The sequence below is a fragment of the Orycteropus afer genome, unplaced genomic scaffold (genome assembly GCF_000298275.1).
Source record: "Orycteropus afer afer isolate SDZICR_OR568_19922 unplaced genomic scaffold, OryAfe1.0 scaffold00204, whole genome shotgun sequence".
NCBI lineage: Eukaryota > Metazoa > Chordata > Mammalia > Tubulidentata > Orycteropodidae > Orycteropus > Orycteropus afer.
In genome coordinates, this window is record NW_006921791.1 from 1,011,748 (window position 1) to 1,030,499 (window position 18,752).

Sequence of the window (18,752 nt, forward strand, 5' to 3'; positions counted from 1 at the left end):
CCATCTTCGCAAGTATCCTCAACTTGTTTTCAAAGGTGACATTTTAATTTTCAGTTCATTCAGAAATGAAAATTAAAATGTCACAATTGCACATTTAGCAGTGGGTTACAAATCATGTAATTAATTTCTAATAACATCTTTTCTTTTCTTCTTCTTCTCTGGTATATGTTGTATGTATTTGAAATTTATGAGTTTACATACTATTTAGTTAAATAACCTTAAATTGAAAGTATTTCAGACAGAACCATATAAGGTAGGATGCTGAAAACAGCAAAATCAGTGACGTGAGAGCTGTGATCCCAAATTCCTTAGTAGATTTAAGTCCTTGTGGGGTCACTAACTAAGGAGCTCTGTTGATATAGTGGTTAAGGCATTTGGCTGCTAAACAAAAGATCAGTGATTCAAACCCTCCAGCAAGCTGTAGAAGAAAGATGAAGCAGTCTGCCGCCATAAAGATTTTAAAAATAAATGAATAAATAAGAAACTGCCATCCAGTTGTTTGTAACTCATACTGACTCCCATAGGATTTCAAAGGCTGTAAATCTTTAAGGAAGTAGATTGCTGCATCTGCCTCCCATGGAGCAGCTGATGGGTTTGAACCTTTGACCTTCTGGTTAACAGCCAAATGCCTTACATACAGCATAATCAGAGCTGCTTTCAGTAAAGATTTACAGCCTTGGAAACCCAGTGCTGTGAGTCAGGATCAACTTGATGGCAAGTGGGTTTTGTTTGTGGGTTTTTTTTTTTGGCCGTTATACTGGCCATTGAACAAATTGCAGCAATATTAATTATTATTATGACATGAATAGGAAATAAATTTCTCTCATATCTAGTAGTTGATTATTATATCATTCTTCCACTATCTAATCTATGTCAAGAAAACTAAGACTTGACATATCCTCCTATGTGTCATATATTGCTAAAAGGCACACTTAGTTTTATATGGAGGATGTTAATTTTAATGGATTTAATTTAATGTTTCTGTGAATTTACATATTCATATGCTTTCATGAAAAGATTAGAAAATGTTAGATACCATATTAAGGCAAGAATATTGTTGTTGTTGTGTTTGCCATCGAGTCAGATCCAACTCATAGCAACCCTTCCTTGGGTTTCTGAGGCGGCCTTATAAAAACTTCTCAATCATCAAGTAGGGAGATTTTTTATCTTTTTTCCCCATTAAATCTATTAAAGAACAATACCTATTTTTTGTTCTGTAAATGAAGCAGGTAAAAACTTTCATAAAGGTGAACTCAATAAAACAATGTAACACTTGATATGTACTGCAATCAACAAACTATTTCCTAAGAACTGTACCAATTTCAGTATTGAATCCAAAGAGGTAAAATTTTAGTCTTAGAGTGGAGTTACAAGACTACAAAAGTCCATAATTTTTATTTTATAGGAGAAATTGAGTCTGACAAAATTTTAGTGGTATCTGGGAGGTTATACAACAGATAAAATATTATTCTAACATTAAATCATATAATTTGTGGAATTACACAGTGCTTCTCAGTGAAAACTCTGGGGACATATGTATCAGAAGCACAGGATAGGTTTATGAAAATGTAGATATATGGGTTTGTCACCATACCTTTTGAATCACAAATCTCTGGGGTGGGATTGGAGAACTTCAATTTTAACAACTAATTGCCTCTCTAGTGTTTTTGCATTTACGTAAGGGAGTTTGGATACACGAATGTATGTTCCTCTAGACTAAGTTTGCTTTATAACCAACAGCTTACGCTTGATTCTGCTAAGAATTGATACTACTTTGATTTCATGTGAAAATTATTTCAAGAGTAATTTTTCAAAGGTCAGGCATTGGTTATGAATTAAGTAGTATATGAGTAAATGAATCGAGGAAGAAAAGCGCAAACTTTTACACATATTTCCATATACGCAATGAACCATTAATTTAGCTGATAGGCCTTAAAGCCAAAACAATTATTTTTGAGTTGATCTTGACTCATGTTAACCCCAAAAGTGTCAACATAGAACAGAGCTCTGTAAGACTTTCAGTGGCTGATGTTTCAGAAGTAGTTCACCATGCCTTTCTTCCCAGGCACCTCTGGATGACATCGACCTTTCAATTAGCATCCAAGCATGTTAGCCTTTTGCTCCACCCAGACACTCCTGATCTGCCTTATATTTTATAGGTTTCCTTCAAGTTGAGTCTTTTTCTGAATATAACAATAACAATATATCTATTTACTTTTGATTGCTTTCCATATGCCACACAACAAACCTTGGAAACAGAAAGCAAATTAACATGGCTCCATATTCAAGATGCTTACAGTTGGATAGAATGGTTGAGTAACCATATGTTAGGATATATTATTGTAATAGCTACTCCTGGATCTATCTCTGCATGACTCTTTTGTTTATAAACTTATTTTAATTAATTTTAACATTAATATAATTTAAAATATCAAGAATGCTTAAATACATTTGTAATTAGACAAATATATTAATTTTTAGAGCTATCTTATAGTTGCTATTTTCCATAATTTAATATATTTTATACATTTAACTAGAACCAGATTTTAGTTGGAATATTTATAACAAAAACTGCTGTGACAGTTGCTTAAAAATGTGCCCCATTTACATTAATTTCTTATGCTGAAAGTACTAATGAAATGCATAGCACAGAAAATTAAGAATTTCACTTTACTTAATTTAGAAACTACACAGGGGAGAGAATAATCAATCATATCTAATTAGCTCATGACATACTATGTTTACAATAATTAAATAAAACATTCACCTTACTTTCTAATCATTAAGATCATGTAGCTTAAGAGCCAGCTGTTTATCACTGTGTCTTTACTATTGCAAGGCTTATGGCATCAATTGGAAAATGCTAGTGTTTTACTTTAGGGCTCTTTAAAACAAAGCTTCTTGTGAAAAGACTGGAACAAAATGTGTGTTTAATAAAAGAGTAATATCTTTAAAACACTTAGTGGTGCCATTACATCAGTTATATAATTGCAATAAGGAACTTTCCTGTAAGATTTAAGGTGAGAAAGTGTGTATTATAGCTAATCAAAAAATTTAAAAAATAAATAAACCATAATCCATGTTTTAAACTTATATTTAGTATTTTCTAAAATACCATATATACCTTAACAAAAAATTACTACCATAAAGGTCCATTCTTGCATGCCACCAGAGGTCCTATTCCTGCATCTAAAGCACCACCACCACTGCCTTGAGTCAGATCCGACTCAGCGGGATCGACTGGAGAGCAGTGAGTTGTTTTTTTTTTTTTTTTTCCCAATCTCCAGGTGGAGTTGTTCCGTAGGCAATTGGACATACATATCTGTGGATTAAGAGAGCAATTTTAACTGAAGATACAGATCTGGAAGTCACCAACTTCTTGATGATATTTAAAACTATAGAATGAGATTATTAAGGGAATAAATTTAGATTGAAAAGAGAAGACTAAATTCTGAGCCCTATTGAATCTTAACCATAAGAGAGAGATTGTAGAAGAATCAACAAAGGGCACTAAAACAGTAAGATGTGAGGAAAGACTGTGGTGCCTGGAAGCAAAATGAAGAAAATCTAAGAGAAGGAGACAGTGATCAACCAATTTCAATGCTACTGAAAAGACAAGTAATACAGGAACTCGATACTCACTATTATATTTAAAAACATATAAGTAATTGATAATTTGGGGAATAACAGTTTTATGAATTATCTGACTGACATTGCAAAAAGGGGGAAGAAAGAATTTGGAGATGTCAATGTACATAATATTTCCAAGGAGTTTCTCATACAGTTGAGCAAAGGAATGGGACAGTAACTCATGGGGAAAGTGAAATCAAAGAATATCTTTAAAATTACATAAAATCACCATGTTGTAACAAGATAGGAATGATAAGGTATTGAGAAAAAATATATGATATTAGAGAGTTTAGCAAGAATTTCTGGAATGATGTCCTTCAGTGGTGATGGGCAATGCAATTTAGTCCTCATTGGAGAGACTGTTTTGGGAGCACGATTCCTTAGTTTATGGCAGTATGTCAGAAGGTGGATTAGGTTGGGAAGATGTGGAACAAGAGGAAGTTTCCATTTCATTTTTCCAATTTTCTCAGTGAAATAGAAGTCATCAGCTGAGTGTGACATGTAGCTGCATTGGTCCACGTGTGGTGTAGGCAAAGTAATGTAGGTATCTATACTACTGTATTTCTATATACTCTATGAAAGGACTCATTTATGTAGACGTAGTATAATTATACTCTGGGAGCTCTGGTGGCATAGTGCCTAAGGCATCTGGCTGCTAACTAGAAGACTGGCTGTTCGAACCCACCAACCACTCCTCGGAAGGAAGATTGGGCAATCTACTTCCATAGAGATACTGCCTCGGAAACCCAAGTAGGGGTCACTATGAGTCGAGTTGACTCAACAGCAGTAAGTTTTGTTTGCTTTTTGTTAATAAAATTATGTTACATTTTTTTTCCATTATGGCATATTAAGGCATTTTTCCTTCAAATGTTCTTGACTTTTATAATTCAGAAATTTGTGCCTCTGTTTTTTCTGTTGGTTTGAAGTTTATTGAGGAGAACTTTACATTCTTATTAAGAAGCTATTAAACACATTTTATATTTTAAATGTATGTCTCATCATTGAACACAATTGCATTTTCAGATATAAAATTTAAAAATATATCTTTTCTTGAGATATTTTTGAGTGGTCCCTATAAAATATTGAATTATTTTTCTTAAGCACCAATGTAGTTTGTTAAACTCAATTTTGACTGAATAAAGATGTTAGAAAAATCTCTACCTGATTTACTCTCAGTAGCAATATATGTGTTCAGTAACACAATCATGAGTCACTAGCGTTTTACTCTGGTGATGTTCTGAAGGCTAGTGGAAAGATATGAAGAAAGGATTCAGAGAATATGGATTTGATTCCTGGCTCCTCTGTGGACCAGCAGTGTGACCTAAGCAACCTGCTAAACTGCACTGAGCCACAATGTCCCTCCTTTATAAAATTGGATATATACTAATACCTTCCCTGTTTATGATTAGGAGTATCAAATGAAGTAATATATGCCCATGTGACATTAAAAGGAGCTCTGGTGGTATAGTGGATAAGGCATTTGGCGGCTAAGCAGGAGGTCAACAGTTCAAGCCCACCAGCTTCTCCATGGGATGAAAATGAGACAATCTACTTCAGTAAAGATTTACAGCCTTGGAAACCCAAGGAGGGTCACTATGAGTTGAAATCTACTCTATGGCAATGGGTTAATGTAACATTGAAAACAAAAAAAAACCTCACTGTCGTCAAGTAGATTCAACTGATAGAGACCCCTCCTTGGATTTATGAGGCCTTAGGTACTGTGCCACCAGAGTAGAGCTTCCTTAAATAATCCATAAATCACTACGAATCTGTTAGTTTTGATGATTTTTTTTTAAGACCTTCTTAGGCTTTATGCCTAAGTCTTAAAAATTTGATTTAAATGTATTTAAGTACGGTAAAAGAAACAATTCAGGGAACTTGAAAGAAGGAAGTGATGTCATTGAGTGGACAGTATATAAGGATAGTTATTAAAAAGTTAGAAGAAATAGTAGTCTTTACATTTTGAGGGAATTCTTCTAAACTTTGAGAAATTTGATAAAAATTTTGTCAAGTAATGGACATTTAAGTTTTACAAAATTAATGATAAGACTATTTTGTAGTTAACTGCAGCTCACCTATAAACATCTATAATGAACTTAAAGGTTACTCTATATCTGTTAAACATGCACTCTGACAATTTTGTACATGAAAACTTTGGAATCATTTTCCTAAGATGCAGTGAAGTGTAATATTTAAAGCAACTCAGGTGATTACAAATACTGATTTAGCATAACTTCATAAAAGTAATCATTATAATTGGTATTGTTTGAAAAAAATAATAATAATGGCATATTAAGCAATAATGTCCCAAGAGAAACAATGTTTATTTAAAAATGTATTCCTTTACATTTAGATGGTATTTTGTATTTTTAAAATCACTTATCTAACTTTATTAATGCATTATTTCATTGCCATGTTGGTCCAAGGATCAGATAAAGAAATATTAAGGTAAAATGAATAAAATAATATTGGAAAAAAGTATATTCATATAGAGAATGGACCATAGAAGTCCAATCCTCTCATTATATACATGCCAAGAACTAATATCCAGAGAAGAGTGATAACTTACCCCAAAATCATGTAACTAAGAAAAATAAAGATAAGCATTTTAGTTGCTATGAGTTGGAGCGGACTCTACGGCAAATAACAACAAGGTAACTATATCTTTATATATGTATGTGTTTAATCGGAACTCTGGTAGCATAGCACCTAAGGCACTTGACTGCTAACCAGAAGACTGGCGATTGAAACCCAACAGCTACTCCTCGGAATGAAGGTTGGCCAATTTACTTTCGTAGTGATACTGCCTTGGAAACCCAAGGAGGGGTCGCTTTGAGTCAGGGCTGACTTGACGGCACATAAAAAAAACAACAACAACATGTATTTAATTAATAAGTATTTATTGAATTCCCACTGTATCCTAGGAACTGTTAGTCCCTCATGATACAAAGTGAGTAGGGGCATGAGCATAATGGGCAGTTTCTAAATTATATATAGCTATTATAATAAACTAAACTGAAGACTTACCAGCAAGTCTCAGTGCAAGATTCAGCTTCCATGGGAATTTCACTTTATGTCTTCAAACTTAAAACTCTCACTTTTGTGGGCAAAAAGGTATCCATTAATCCATTGTAGACTTCTTGGTGGTGGTGTTTTATTCACTGATATAAAATGAATACATTAGCTTTTGACTTTTATTTAACCTTAGGAAGCAAGCAGGTACTCTACTGGTGCAACACTTCAGCACTAGGTTGCTTAACATTAAAAGGTTGGTAGTTCAAACCCACCCAGTGGCTCTGTGGGAGAAAGACCCAGCAATCTGCTTCCATAAAGGTTACAACCAAAAAACCTCTATGGAACAGTTCTAGTCTGTCACGGGGGTCACTGTGAAGCAAAAATTGAGTTGAAACACCTAGCAACAACAGGAGACAAGCAGTTGTTATTTCACTGTATTTATAGTGCAATATTGTTTGATCATTTGTTTTTCTTCTCATCTGAATTTTTTGTTTCTTAGGAGTGTGGATTTTTCTCATTCCTGTTGCTTTTGTTAATAGACTACCTGTTGATACCTTGATCCTTTCACTTTGTATGATATGCTGCTGGACTGGCAAAGTTTATTTTCCTTACTTGTAGGAAAAATGGTTTAATTTTTACTGATACATAAATAGTTCAAAAGGATAACCTGCCAGAAAAAAAAAAAAAAAATCCCTCAATTACATTCAACTACTGCTGTTTTGTGGCAAGTTCTCTGTTAGGAACTTTCACAAATGCCATCTCATTTACTCACTCTATCATCCATGTAAAAATGGAATTATCTAATTTTGCAGATCAAGAAATAGAGGTTCTAAGAAGAAAGATTGCCCAAATGTTTATAGCCAGCCAGTGACAGCAGTGGAATTGTTTTTGACATCGTCTGAAGCTTTTTTTTTTTTTTTTTAAATGACATCATTCTACTGATGTACTGGACCTTTTCACTTTTTACATATTACAAAAATAATTGACCAAATGTGTATAGATAGAGAAATGTCAACTATACAATAAATGGAATGTTCACAATTATTTTTTAAGTTACATTTGACATAAGCTTTAATAATCAGTGCATCAGTACATTCAGTTAACAAAAATAAAAGATGCAATATTAAAGTTTAGAATTCTTTACATCAAAAGACTATGATAGCTCACTGCCAATTAGTTCATTCTGACTGATAGTGAGCCTTTAGGACAGAGTAGAACTGCTCCATAGGGTTTCTAAACTTTATAGAAGCAGACTGCCTCATCTTTCTTCTATACTGTGGCTGGTGGGTTTGAACCACCAACTTTTTGGTTAGCAGCGAAATGCTTTAACTATTACACCACTAGAACTCCTTAAATACTATGAGAGGTCCCTGAAGTATGTATTGTTTAAAAAAAAACCTCTTCAATTTAGAATATGTCTCTTCTTCCCCTTCATCCTTATCCTTTTAAACACTTAGCAAATTATATAGTTAGAATTTCTCACTCCTCTGTGTACTTTCAGAGTTATTTATTTTTAACTTTCTTTTAGTATTTTGATATTCATTCTTGAAATCATTTATGTCTACATTAGAGTGAAAAAGATATGTTAATTTCTGAATCAACAATGGGAATGGATTTTAACTGCTTTTATACATTTAACCATAGTCTTTGAATACTAGGATAGCAACAAATATTTATTGAATGTAAGTGCATGTGATTTTTTATATCAAAAATATTCTTTTTTATAATATGTTTTTATTTTGTTTGAAACTATTAGAAAGCTTCTAACAAATATACTTAATGATAATTTGACTAGTTAGTTGTATAGATAAATTAAATAGATGTAAAATATCTAAATTTAGTACTTACGATTTTTTCTAAATTGGTTACACATTGGTTCATGTCATTTTAAATCATGTTAAGCAAACCAAAATTAGCATAAATATTGGAATTTAATGGTACTACAATAATTTCACTTAGATTTAAATAACCAATTATGACTGATTCATGTCATAATTAAACACTTATAGATTTCTGTACAAATATATAAACATTTTTGGAATTCTTTCCGAATTTTCCTATGGTCTTTTTATATGTATATGTATTTACTTTTATGTTTACACATAATTTTTAAAAATACATTATATACTATGATAGTCTTGTTTGTTCCAATGATATATTTGGAAATCTTTTCTGGTCAGCAGATACAGGACTAAGTATTTTTATTAGCCACTCAGTATCACATTAAATTATAACATACATTAAGTGTGAAAAGGTTGAAATGAATACTGCACATAACTCTTAATATGCTTGTGTGATTATATTCTTAGGATGAATTCCTAGAAGTAAGCATGCCACATTAAAAAGTAAGCCTGACAACTGTTGACGTCTATTTTTCTAAAGTATTTTCCAGAAAAGTTGTGTTAATGCACACAGCTATCACCACTATATACAAGCTGTGTAATTCTGTACAGTCATACAGTTATAATAATGTACATGTCCTTGCCAACATGAATTATTGTTAATCTTTCTAAAATATTTACTTGTCTAATAGTTTAAAAAAAAAACATATCACTGTAGTAACTGTGACTTTTGATTGCTAGTATGGCTGAATATCATTTCAAATTAATTCTTTGCACTCTTCTTTTTAGAACTACTTTTCATTTTTTGCTCATTTTTAACACTAATCATTTTTCCTTCTTTATTTATAATATCTATTTGTATTAATCCAGTATCTTCTATGAGCACGTTTTTGTAAATGTTACCTTTTGCCATGTAAACATTTTATATTTTATATAATGAATTCTATGGCTCTTTTTCTCAGTAATTGTTGGCTTTGAGTGACAAGTCAATAATGTGATAAATACACACAAATATTTTCTTCACAAATGTTTATTTTGCTTTTTTATATTTTTACAATATTTTATCTTTTAGAATTTTATTACTGAAATGAAGTGTAAATATGAGAACTAGGTTTTTGTTATAAAAATTGGGTAATCATACTCAATTGGTGTGCATAGTTCATAAAATTTTGCTCTACAACCTAATTTGGTGAGTAGAGACTGAGGCTTTAAAGGTGCAACTATTGGTCTCCTTTCATCTGGAGCAAAGAAGAGTGAAGAAGATCAAAGTCACTTGAAAATAATTAGTCCAAAGATAAGAATCACCATTAGGACCTCAGCCTCCATGACCCAAGACCAAAGAACTAGATGGTGCCTGGCTACTAATGCCAACCTCTCGAAAAGGGATCAAATCTGGGGATCCTGGATAGAGTGGGAGGAAAAATGTGGAACAAAATTCAGAAACACAAAAATGATCAGAATTTCTTGTTGGAGAGAGACTGTTGGAACCCTGAGACTATGGACATGGTTTACCCGGTTACCCTTTGCACTAGAAATGGACTCATTTACATGGTTTGGCTCTCAGCCCAACAATACAAAGATCTACATCCAGAACACTTACCTCAGGTTGATGTACCCACCTTCTCTAGGGAGATGCACCCCTTGGATCAGTCAGCCATGAGACACCAGAGTGGTAGCACTCACATATAGGGAAAGGTGGACAATTAGGAATGCATGCATGAGAAAGGCACAGGGAGGGATAGTCAAAGGGGGGAAAGAGGGAGAGAGTTTTTTACTGTTGGGAAGGGTAATTAGGGCAGTGAAATCAGATGTGCATGAACTGTTGAATATAAAAGAAGCTTGGTATGTAAATTTGCACACAAAGCCAATAAAAATTTAAAAATAAAATACAATGAGAAAGCCAAGTAACACATGATATAAGAGCAATAGACATCCACTAAAAGAAGATGCAGATTATACCACCTATTAACTACGTTCTTGAAGTATTCATGAGCCCCCTTATCCCTGCTTTAGAAGAAATTGTCCAATATTACCATGCTTTTTGAAACTGTATTAACTAGCAATAATTATATAACAAAGTAAAATGAAAAAAAAAAAAATTCTAAGAAAGTACACACACACACCCAAGTTCAAAAAAATGAAATAAAAATTGGGTAATGATCTCAAGATCAGTTTTTGAGCTAGTGATTTCACCACTGACATAAGAAATCTCTTTTTATAATTGAGATTTTTTTAACTCTGTTTGATTCATTGATCTTTCTCATTATCCTACAGTTGTTGTTGTTATGTGCCGTCGAGTCAGTTCTGACTTATAGTGAACCCTCCTTGGGTTTCAGAGGCAGTATCAATACGGAAGTAGATTGCCCAACCTTCTTTCTGAGGAGTGGCTGGTGGGTTTGAACTGTCAGCCTTCTGGTAAGCAGTCAAGTGCCTTAGGCACTATGTGTCCTACAGTAGTACTACACATTTGTAATGGAATTTAATATATTGTGGAACAGATATCCTCTCACTATTTATCTCTTCTTTTTTTTTTTTTTTTTCCTCTCTCTTAGATTTCAGACATTCTTTTAAAGATAAAATGTACTTTTTTTGTTGTTTTTTTTTAAAAAAAATTGTGATTTTTGAGTGAAAGTTTACAGAGCAAGTTCATTTTCCATACAACAGTTTATATACATTTTGTTTCATGACATTGATTGCAATCCCCTAGTGTAACAGTTCTCTTCCTACTTCCTCCCTGTGGTTACCTTTTCCCTGTGTCCTTCTTTCCCATGCATTCCTGCCCTCTGAGCTATCTCCCTGTGCAAATACTGTCCTTCTGATCTCCCATGATTGATTGTTCTAAGGAGTGTAAATTTTCACCTTATATTCCTGTCTACTGTTTGGCTATAAACCACGGGAGTGAGTTCAATTCCAGGCCTGGAGAGTGAGTAGGGACTATGGTCTCAGGAGTTTTACCAGTCTATCAGACAAGTAATCCTGTTTTTTTTTTTTTTGTTGTTGTTGTTTTTTTTTATGATTTTAAGTTTTGTTCCACATATTTCTCCAACTCTATCCAAGATCTATTGCACTGATCCCTTTCTGAGTGATTGGAAATGATAGCTGGGCACCATCTAGTTCTTATCTCAGAGTCATGTAGGCTGAGTTTTGCATGGTCCACTAGTCATTTGTCCTAATTGTGTCCATGTGTCTTTTTATCCCCCATTAATCTTTGCTCCAGATGAGGAGAGGCCTTTTGTTGCTTCTAGATGGTTGCTTCCAAGCTTTTAAGACTCTAGTCACTTCTCATCAAAGTGGGATGAAGAACAATGTTTTCGTGTAGTATGTTATGCCATTTGAGCTTGGTGTGCCCTGTGACCACGGTTCTAAACCTACAGGCCCAACAACTTGCCACCTCAGGGTGGTTGGATGTGGCTAAGAAGTTACCACAACTTTGCTCCCATTTGTTTTGTTTATATGTAAATTGTTATAGCACATACAAAATCCTTTTGTAGAAGTAATATGTTATGGATACATTCCCTTTTGCTTAGACATACCTGATCATTCAGTATGTCTACCTATGTATCTACCCATAGATTAATGTTCGTTATATCTAATAATGCAGTGTTGTATATATAAAAAGGAGCTCTGGTGGTGTAGTGCCTAAGGCATTTGACTGCTAACCAGTTCAAACCCACCAGCCACTCCTCAGAAGGAAGACTGGGCAATCTACTTCTGTAGAGATACCACCTTGGAGACCCAAGGAGGAGTAGCTATGAGCTGGAACTGATTCTATGGCAGTGGGTTTGTTCTTTGTGTGTGTGTGTGTAAAAGTCTTGTGCACTTCCCTGTGTCTTCCTTTCCTTTTAAAATATAACTTTAGTATTAAAATGCTATTTTTTTTTATTTATACTTAAAAAAATTTAAATTATAATTGTAGGAGGCATAAAAGGTATAGGTTCTAAAGAGAAAAATAAAGCAGGGAAGAGGGATAAGTGCTGAGCATAGAGGTGGAGTTGCAGTTTTAAATTAGCTGGTTAGGGAAGCCTTCTTGAGAAGGTGATGTTTCAGCAAAGACTTAGTAAGATAAGGGAGGAAAAGAGAAGGTAAGAGCAATGCAAAGAACTTGAATCAGGCATATGGCTAAGCAGAGATCACAAAGGGAGATCAGCAGAAGTTGAGCTCAGAAAGTTAGTGGAGAGCCAGAACCATATTGGACTTTGTTGTTGTTGTTGTTAAGTGCCGTCAAGTCGTTGGGCTTTGTAGGGCACTGTAAAGCTTTGGCTTTTACTTTGAGAGATATAAAAATTCTTGGCAGGCTTCATTCAAAATATTGATGTGACTCAAGCTGTGTCTTAAATATGGTGATCTGGGCTAGTACTTTAATAATAAACAAAATTGGGGCAAGGGTGGAAACAGGGAGATTACTTATGAGCCTGGTGAAGTGATCTGACAATATATAAAGTGGCTTGGAACAGGCAAGAAGCAGTAGAGGTGGTGAGAAATATTGAGTTACTGAACATATTATAAAGGTAGAAATTATTGCATTTGCTGATGGATCAGATTTGGAATATAAGAGAAAAAGATGGATGAACCCACTTGTTCAGATTGAGTTACCAGAGTTATGATATTGCCACTTACTTTGTTTTTTTATGTTGGGGAAGACTGTGGAGTGAGCAGGTATTTTGTTTTCATTTTTATTTAATTTTTTTTTTTGTTTGGTTTTGAAGACGTTAACTGTTTTATTTCCAAATAAAGCATCATAGAAGGTATATTCAATTATGCTGTTAATTTTATTACCAGAATTTCTAAGGGTATCTTATGAAGAAAACAGGTTTGGAATGATGTAGGATTAGTGGGAAACTTGTCTCCCTCACTTACTATCTTTAGTACTTTCGGCATGTACTTATGCATATATCTGAACTTCAGTCTCTGAACTTTCCTTGAATGTTTGTTATGAGAACCAGAGATGATGTCTCTAATGGATTAGTACAGTACTTGACACATAGCAGATATTCAGTAAATGGTTATTTATATCAGTGCAAAATATCTCTAACGTGCTGATGCCAACCTGACAAAAAATGAATGTTTTTTTAATGGATGTGATTAAAATGAAATTGTAGTTTTGATTTGCAATGTTTATTACCTCCAATTTGGTTTCATTTCTGCTTTTACTTTTTTTTTTTTAATATACTTGAACAGAAATTGGGATTATTTCAGAGAGCACCATTGAGATCAATGGCATAATACAGGAACATGTTTAATTTAGACTGTCATGGAATCATGTGTACTTTCATTAGCTATCATATTAAATGTTTAATATGTTTAATTTTTTAAATTTGTAACCATCCTTTCCTTGACCTCTATCCTAGATAACTCTTATTCTTCTTTTAAAACTTCATTCAGTTGTTTCTCTGAGTTATATAGAATTTCTTCTCTAAGACAATTAATTGGTGAGAATTGCAAACTAGTAAACACTTAACCCAATGGGGGAGCTCTGGTGGCTTAATGCCTAAGGCATTTGAGTGCTAAACAGAAGGCTGGCCGTTCAAACCCACCAGCCACTCCTCAGAAGTAAAACTGAGCAACCTATTTCTGTAGTGATACTGCCTTGGAAACCCAAGGAGGGGTCACTGTGAGTTGGATCCAACCTGACGGCAGTGCATTTGATTTGGTTTTGGTTTTAAAACCAGTGATGGTCACTTTGGATCAGAATTGACTCGATGGCAATGTTTGGGTTTTTTTGATGGATTACATGGAAATTAACATTGTACATGGTTTTGTGTTTGTTTACATAGTGATAGAACATAAATCAATATAGCACACTTTCCATGTAAGTTGAAAATGATTCTTGTTGTAAATAACAACCATAGAATGAGCCTCTTTCTCGGAAAGCATTTGTCTTCCTGTGCACACATGGATCGTTTCTTAAACATAGCAAGGGATATTGGAGGTGGAAAAAGACACAGTTGGTCCCCTGGATGACATGAAAAAGGTCTGTGGCCTACAAAAGCAGCAGTGGAGATTTGTGTTTTGGAGTTGATAATGATGGTGATTATGGGAAGCACTAGGAGCCCCATTAGGCAAAAAAAAAAAAAAAAAGTTAAAAATCAGCGATTGTCCTGATTTTGATAGGACTTCAGAAGTAGTCTTTTTTTAGCAAGTTATAGAGCTATAAAAACGTGAACACTATAGTGACTACAAGTGGAAGTGAAGGTGTCCTAAACAATAGCAGCTACTGAGAAGTGATTGTCCTGAAATCTGTAGTAGCAGAAAGGATTCACAAGTTCCTGCAGTTCCTACAGTGGAAAGTTAAACGAGACTGTGACCTTATACAAGAAAGAAGATTTCAAAAGTGGAGGCTAACCATAATTGGTACTTCATGTTCTGTGACTATCAATGCTATTTAGATACTCCTTCTTAGATTCTTTATACTTTAGAATGAAATATGACTACTGGTTTTGGATCATGCAGGCAGTGGATTAAGTAAGATACATTTCAAAGCATTGCCTTCTAAGTCCCTTCCATTTTAAATTCTGTACACACGGAGTGAATATCTATTACATGATGGGCATTGTGCTTCCAGAACAAAGAAGAAAATGAAACAATCTCCTCTCAAGCTGTTTAGAGTCTAGTGGGGGATAAAGATACTTAAACAGAGAAGAGGAATGCTAAATAAATGCAAGGAGTGTTGAGATAAATATTTTAACAAGGTGCCATGGGAACTCAAAGGAAAGTGGAATATTTATTGCATGTATTTAAATTATCATATTTTATCCCAGTTAGAATTCTGTTTGTTCCAATTAGGTTTTTAATTATAATAGTTATATCTACTTATTCAGAAAATATTTACTTATTTCTGTGCTATTATGGTCTCTTCTTTTCTTAATCACTTTGGTGATGTCAATCCTCTGTGACAGCAAGGGGAAAGACAAGAATCAAGGTCACACATTACCCAGGTAAAGTCATTTCAATGGCTACCCAGCCTGGAATATGGGTTTGAGTTTTCTTGTGGTCCTTTGATTTGTGCCCATGTAGCTATTGAGTCATTAGAAATAGATGATATAATATAAAGTCACAACCACATCCATGTGTTAATGCAGACAGGTGACACAATGATTAAGTGTTTAGCTACTAACCAAAAAATTGGCAGTTCAAACCCACCCACAGGCATCTTGAAAGACAAGACCTGGCAAAATGCTTCTGAAATGTCACATCCTTGAAAACTCCATGGAGCAATTCCATTCTGCATAGACAGGGTTACCATGAACTGGACTCCACTGAATGGCAACTAATAGTCAGCAGCAACCCAAAGTTTTAGAGCTCATTCCTTTAGGACAATTACTTCTATTTACTGCTTCTAGTAGTTGCCAAAATGGAGTGTGAACTGATCTGGTGAGTGCACAGCTATTCCACAGGCATCATAAAGAAACCATGAGAATTCTTATTTTGATTTATTTTTAAATACAAATTTAAGGGAAAATAAGTGTTTTACAGTAATGGGTAATATATGGAGTGTAGTTGTCAGATGGTCAGTGTAAATACTGTTTATTAGTAAAGCCATGCATGAATATGGTTGGTAGATAAATAAATACAATATATCATGGTATGCAATTTTTTTAACTGAGTGTTATGTAACTAAGAGCAATAAGAAACCTTTGCCAGAGCTTCTTATACTTTGATGTACATATGAATCATCTGGTGATGTTATTAATATATGGATACTGGTTGGTGGACCAGGTTCAGTAGGACTCTGTGGTTCCACTGGGTTCTCAGGGATGCCTTTACTACAGTCCATAGGTCACCTGTTGAGTAGCAAAAAACTGTAGTCTAAACACTTCATTCTCAAATTTTCTGCATACTAGGTTCTTTGGTGGATTTTCAAATCCCCCTTCTGAGGCTGAATCTCATACCACTTGAATCAGAATGAATTCTGTGGTTAGGACCCAGACATTGGTATTTTTTTAAGAACCATGCATTTTATTTCCATGTACAGCCAAGTCTGTAAAATCTAGACATTCATCTCGTGATTTCAACTTTATTATAAACAGAACAAAACAAAAACCAAACCCACTGCCAGTGAATAGATTCTGACTTGTAAGTGACACTATAAGACAGAGTACAACTGCCCCATAGGATATCCAAGTTTGTAAATCTTTATGAAAGCAGACTGCCACATCTTTCTTCCATGGAGAGGCTGATAATTTTGAATCACCAATGTCTGGATTAGCAGCTGAGCACTTTAATATTAGAGTAGAGTCTGCACAGCTGGGTCTCAACTTTCATCTCTGTTGATGTGCGTTGAGGCTCCACCTGCATTCCTTGTTGGTTACCCCCTTAGGAAAGCAACCCCCCTGCTCTGTCTTTCTAATAGTTTGAATCTTTCTCTGACTTACAGGGTTTCTTCCTAAGACTGGGCTTGTTGTGTTCTGCACAAAAGAACATGCATTTGGTCACTCAGTGGGTCAGCATTGTGGTTGTACTCCTCTTATCAATACGTGTGCCCTGGCAGGGAGGCATGTTTTTTAATTGGTCTGCCAAAAAGAGCAGCTTCTTTCCACTTTTCCAATTTTTCAACTTTGCACAATTTTTTCTAATTTTTCCTAAGATATGTTTCTGACTCAATGTTTTCTTTATCTGCTAATAAAATCTAGTTTTAGAAAATAATTTTATTTTCTCTAGTGATCAATACTTTGTAATAAATTCATATTATATTGCTTGGGTAAAAGAACCACAAATTTCTCCCTCTCCACTCCCAGCCTCATCTGCCATAGGCAACCCTTGTAAGAGTTTAAGTCCAGTAAACTGCATTTAAATATTTTAAGGAAATTGACTTTTATTTAATTATTTTAACCCTGTTATCAATGTTTTGGCTGTTAAAGTTGTCGTTTTCCTACTCTAAATCAACAAGTTATCATACAATTAGTATTTGAATATTTATTTAAATTATCTTGTTCATTCAGGTATTTGTCTATAATTAAAAATAAATTTTTTTCAGAATGCAGACACATTAATTTAAAGTATGAATAAAATTGTGCAGGGTCTTTTTTTTTTTTTAAGAAATAGCAATTAAAAACAAAACAAAACAAAAGCATGTTTTTTATAAGTTCTAGAGATAGTGCATTTGACCAGTTATTTAAAATCTCATTATTTGTGTATGTATGTGTTGAGTTAATCAACATCCTTATGGAGTTTTACAGATGTTCTCTTCATATTAAATAAATATATATATGCCTTTTAGGAAGTTGTTCAAAGGGAAGCAGTTTATAACTTACCATCACCAGTGATCCTCCTGTACTCAAATTATTTTATTTGTATTTCTACTTTGTTTCTACAGACTAAAACTGGTATTGCACTGTTGTATGATGAAGGGTCTGAAAATGCATATGACATCCGATTGAAGCTAACAAAAGAGGTACTAACTATCCAAAAACAAGATGTCGTCTGTACTAGTGGAAGCAATCACAGTGCAAATGTAAGTGCTTCTGAATCTCCATGCTTCCAGTGGTGTGTTTCAAATTTATGAGCCAAGAAGATCTTACTCAGATGTAAGCCACATAAAAATTATTGTGCAAGAATGTTTGCTAATAAAAGGCTACTGAGGCATTATTTAAATATTCTGGATATTAGTGTTTGATTGTACCCACTGAGAGTATTATTTTCAAAGTTGTATCTTACTCTTTCCCTATCTTAATTTCTTTGATAAAATAGCCCCAAATGCAACGATATGAAATGTGATATATTCTAATTGAACAGAAAACAAACTCACTGCAATCAAGTAGATTGTGACTCATAGGGACCCTGATTGGGTTTCTGAGGCTGTAAATCCTTAAAGAAGGAGACTGCCCCATCATCCTTCTGCAGAGCAGCTTGTGGGTTTGAACTGCTGACCTTCTGATTAGCAGCCAAATGCCTTACCAACTGTGCCACCAGAGCTCCTTATATTCTAATTAGAACATAAAATATAGTGGATGCTTTACTTTCTAAAATAATAGCTTAACAGTATCCATCTAGAATCCTATGCAATGAAAAAATAAAGTCAGTATTCTTAGTATTAGGTATATGCATTTTCATGCTGAAAGCATAGTTCTTCTTGGCTTTAAATGTATTCTTAACTCAAAAATGGAATTTTATTTAATTGTCTGGTGGTGTAGTCCCTATGGGACTACTAATGAGAAGGCTGGTGGTTCAAACCCACCAGCCACTCCTGGGAAGGAAGGCTGGACAATCTACTTTCATAGTGATAATGTCTCAGAAACCCAAAAAGAGGTCGCTGTGAGTCAGTACTGA

The 18,752-nt window shown here is 34.2% G+C and overlaps 1 protein-coding gene across 1 annotated transcript in view; it reads left to right on the forward strand.

Moving 5' to 3' along the window:
- SNTG2 (syntrophin gamma 2) overlaps positions 1-18,752 on the forward strand; it is a 698,933-nt gene that overhangs the window by 44,374 nt on the left and 635,807 nt on the right. The window contains exon 2 of the mRNA XM_007948127.1: positions 17,800-17,937. Coding sequence (XP_007946318.1) covers positions 17,800-17,937 — 138 coding nt within the window. The remainder of the gene's footprint in view (positions 1-17,799; positions 17,938-18,752) is intronic.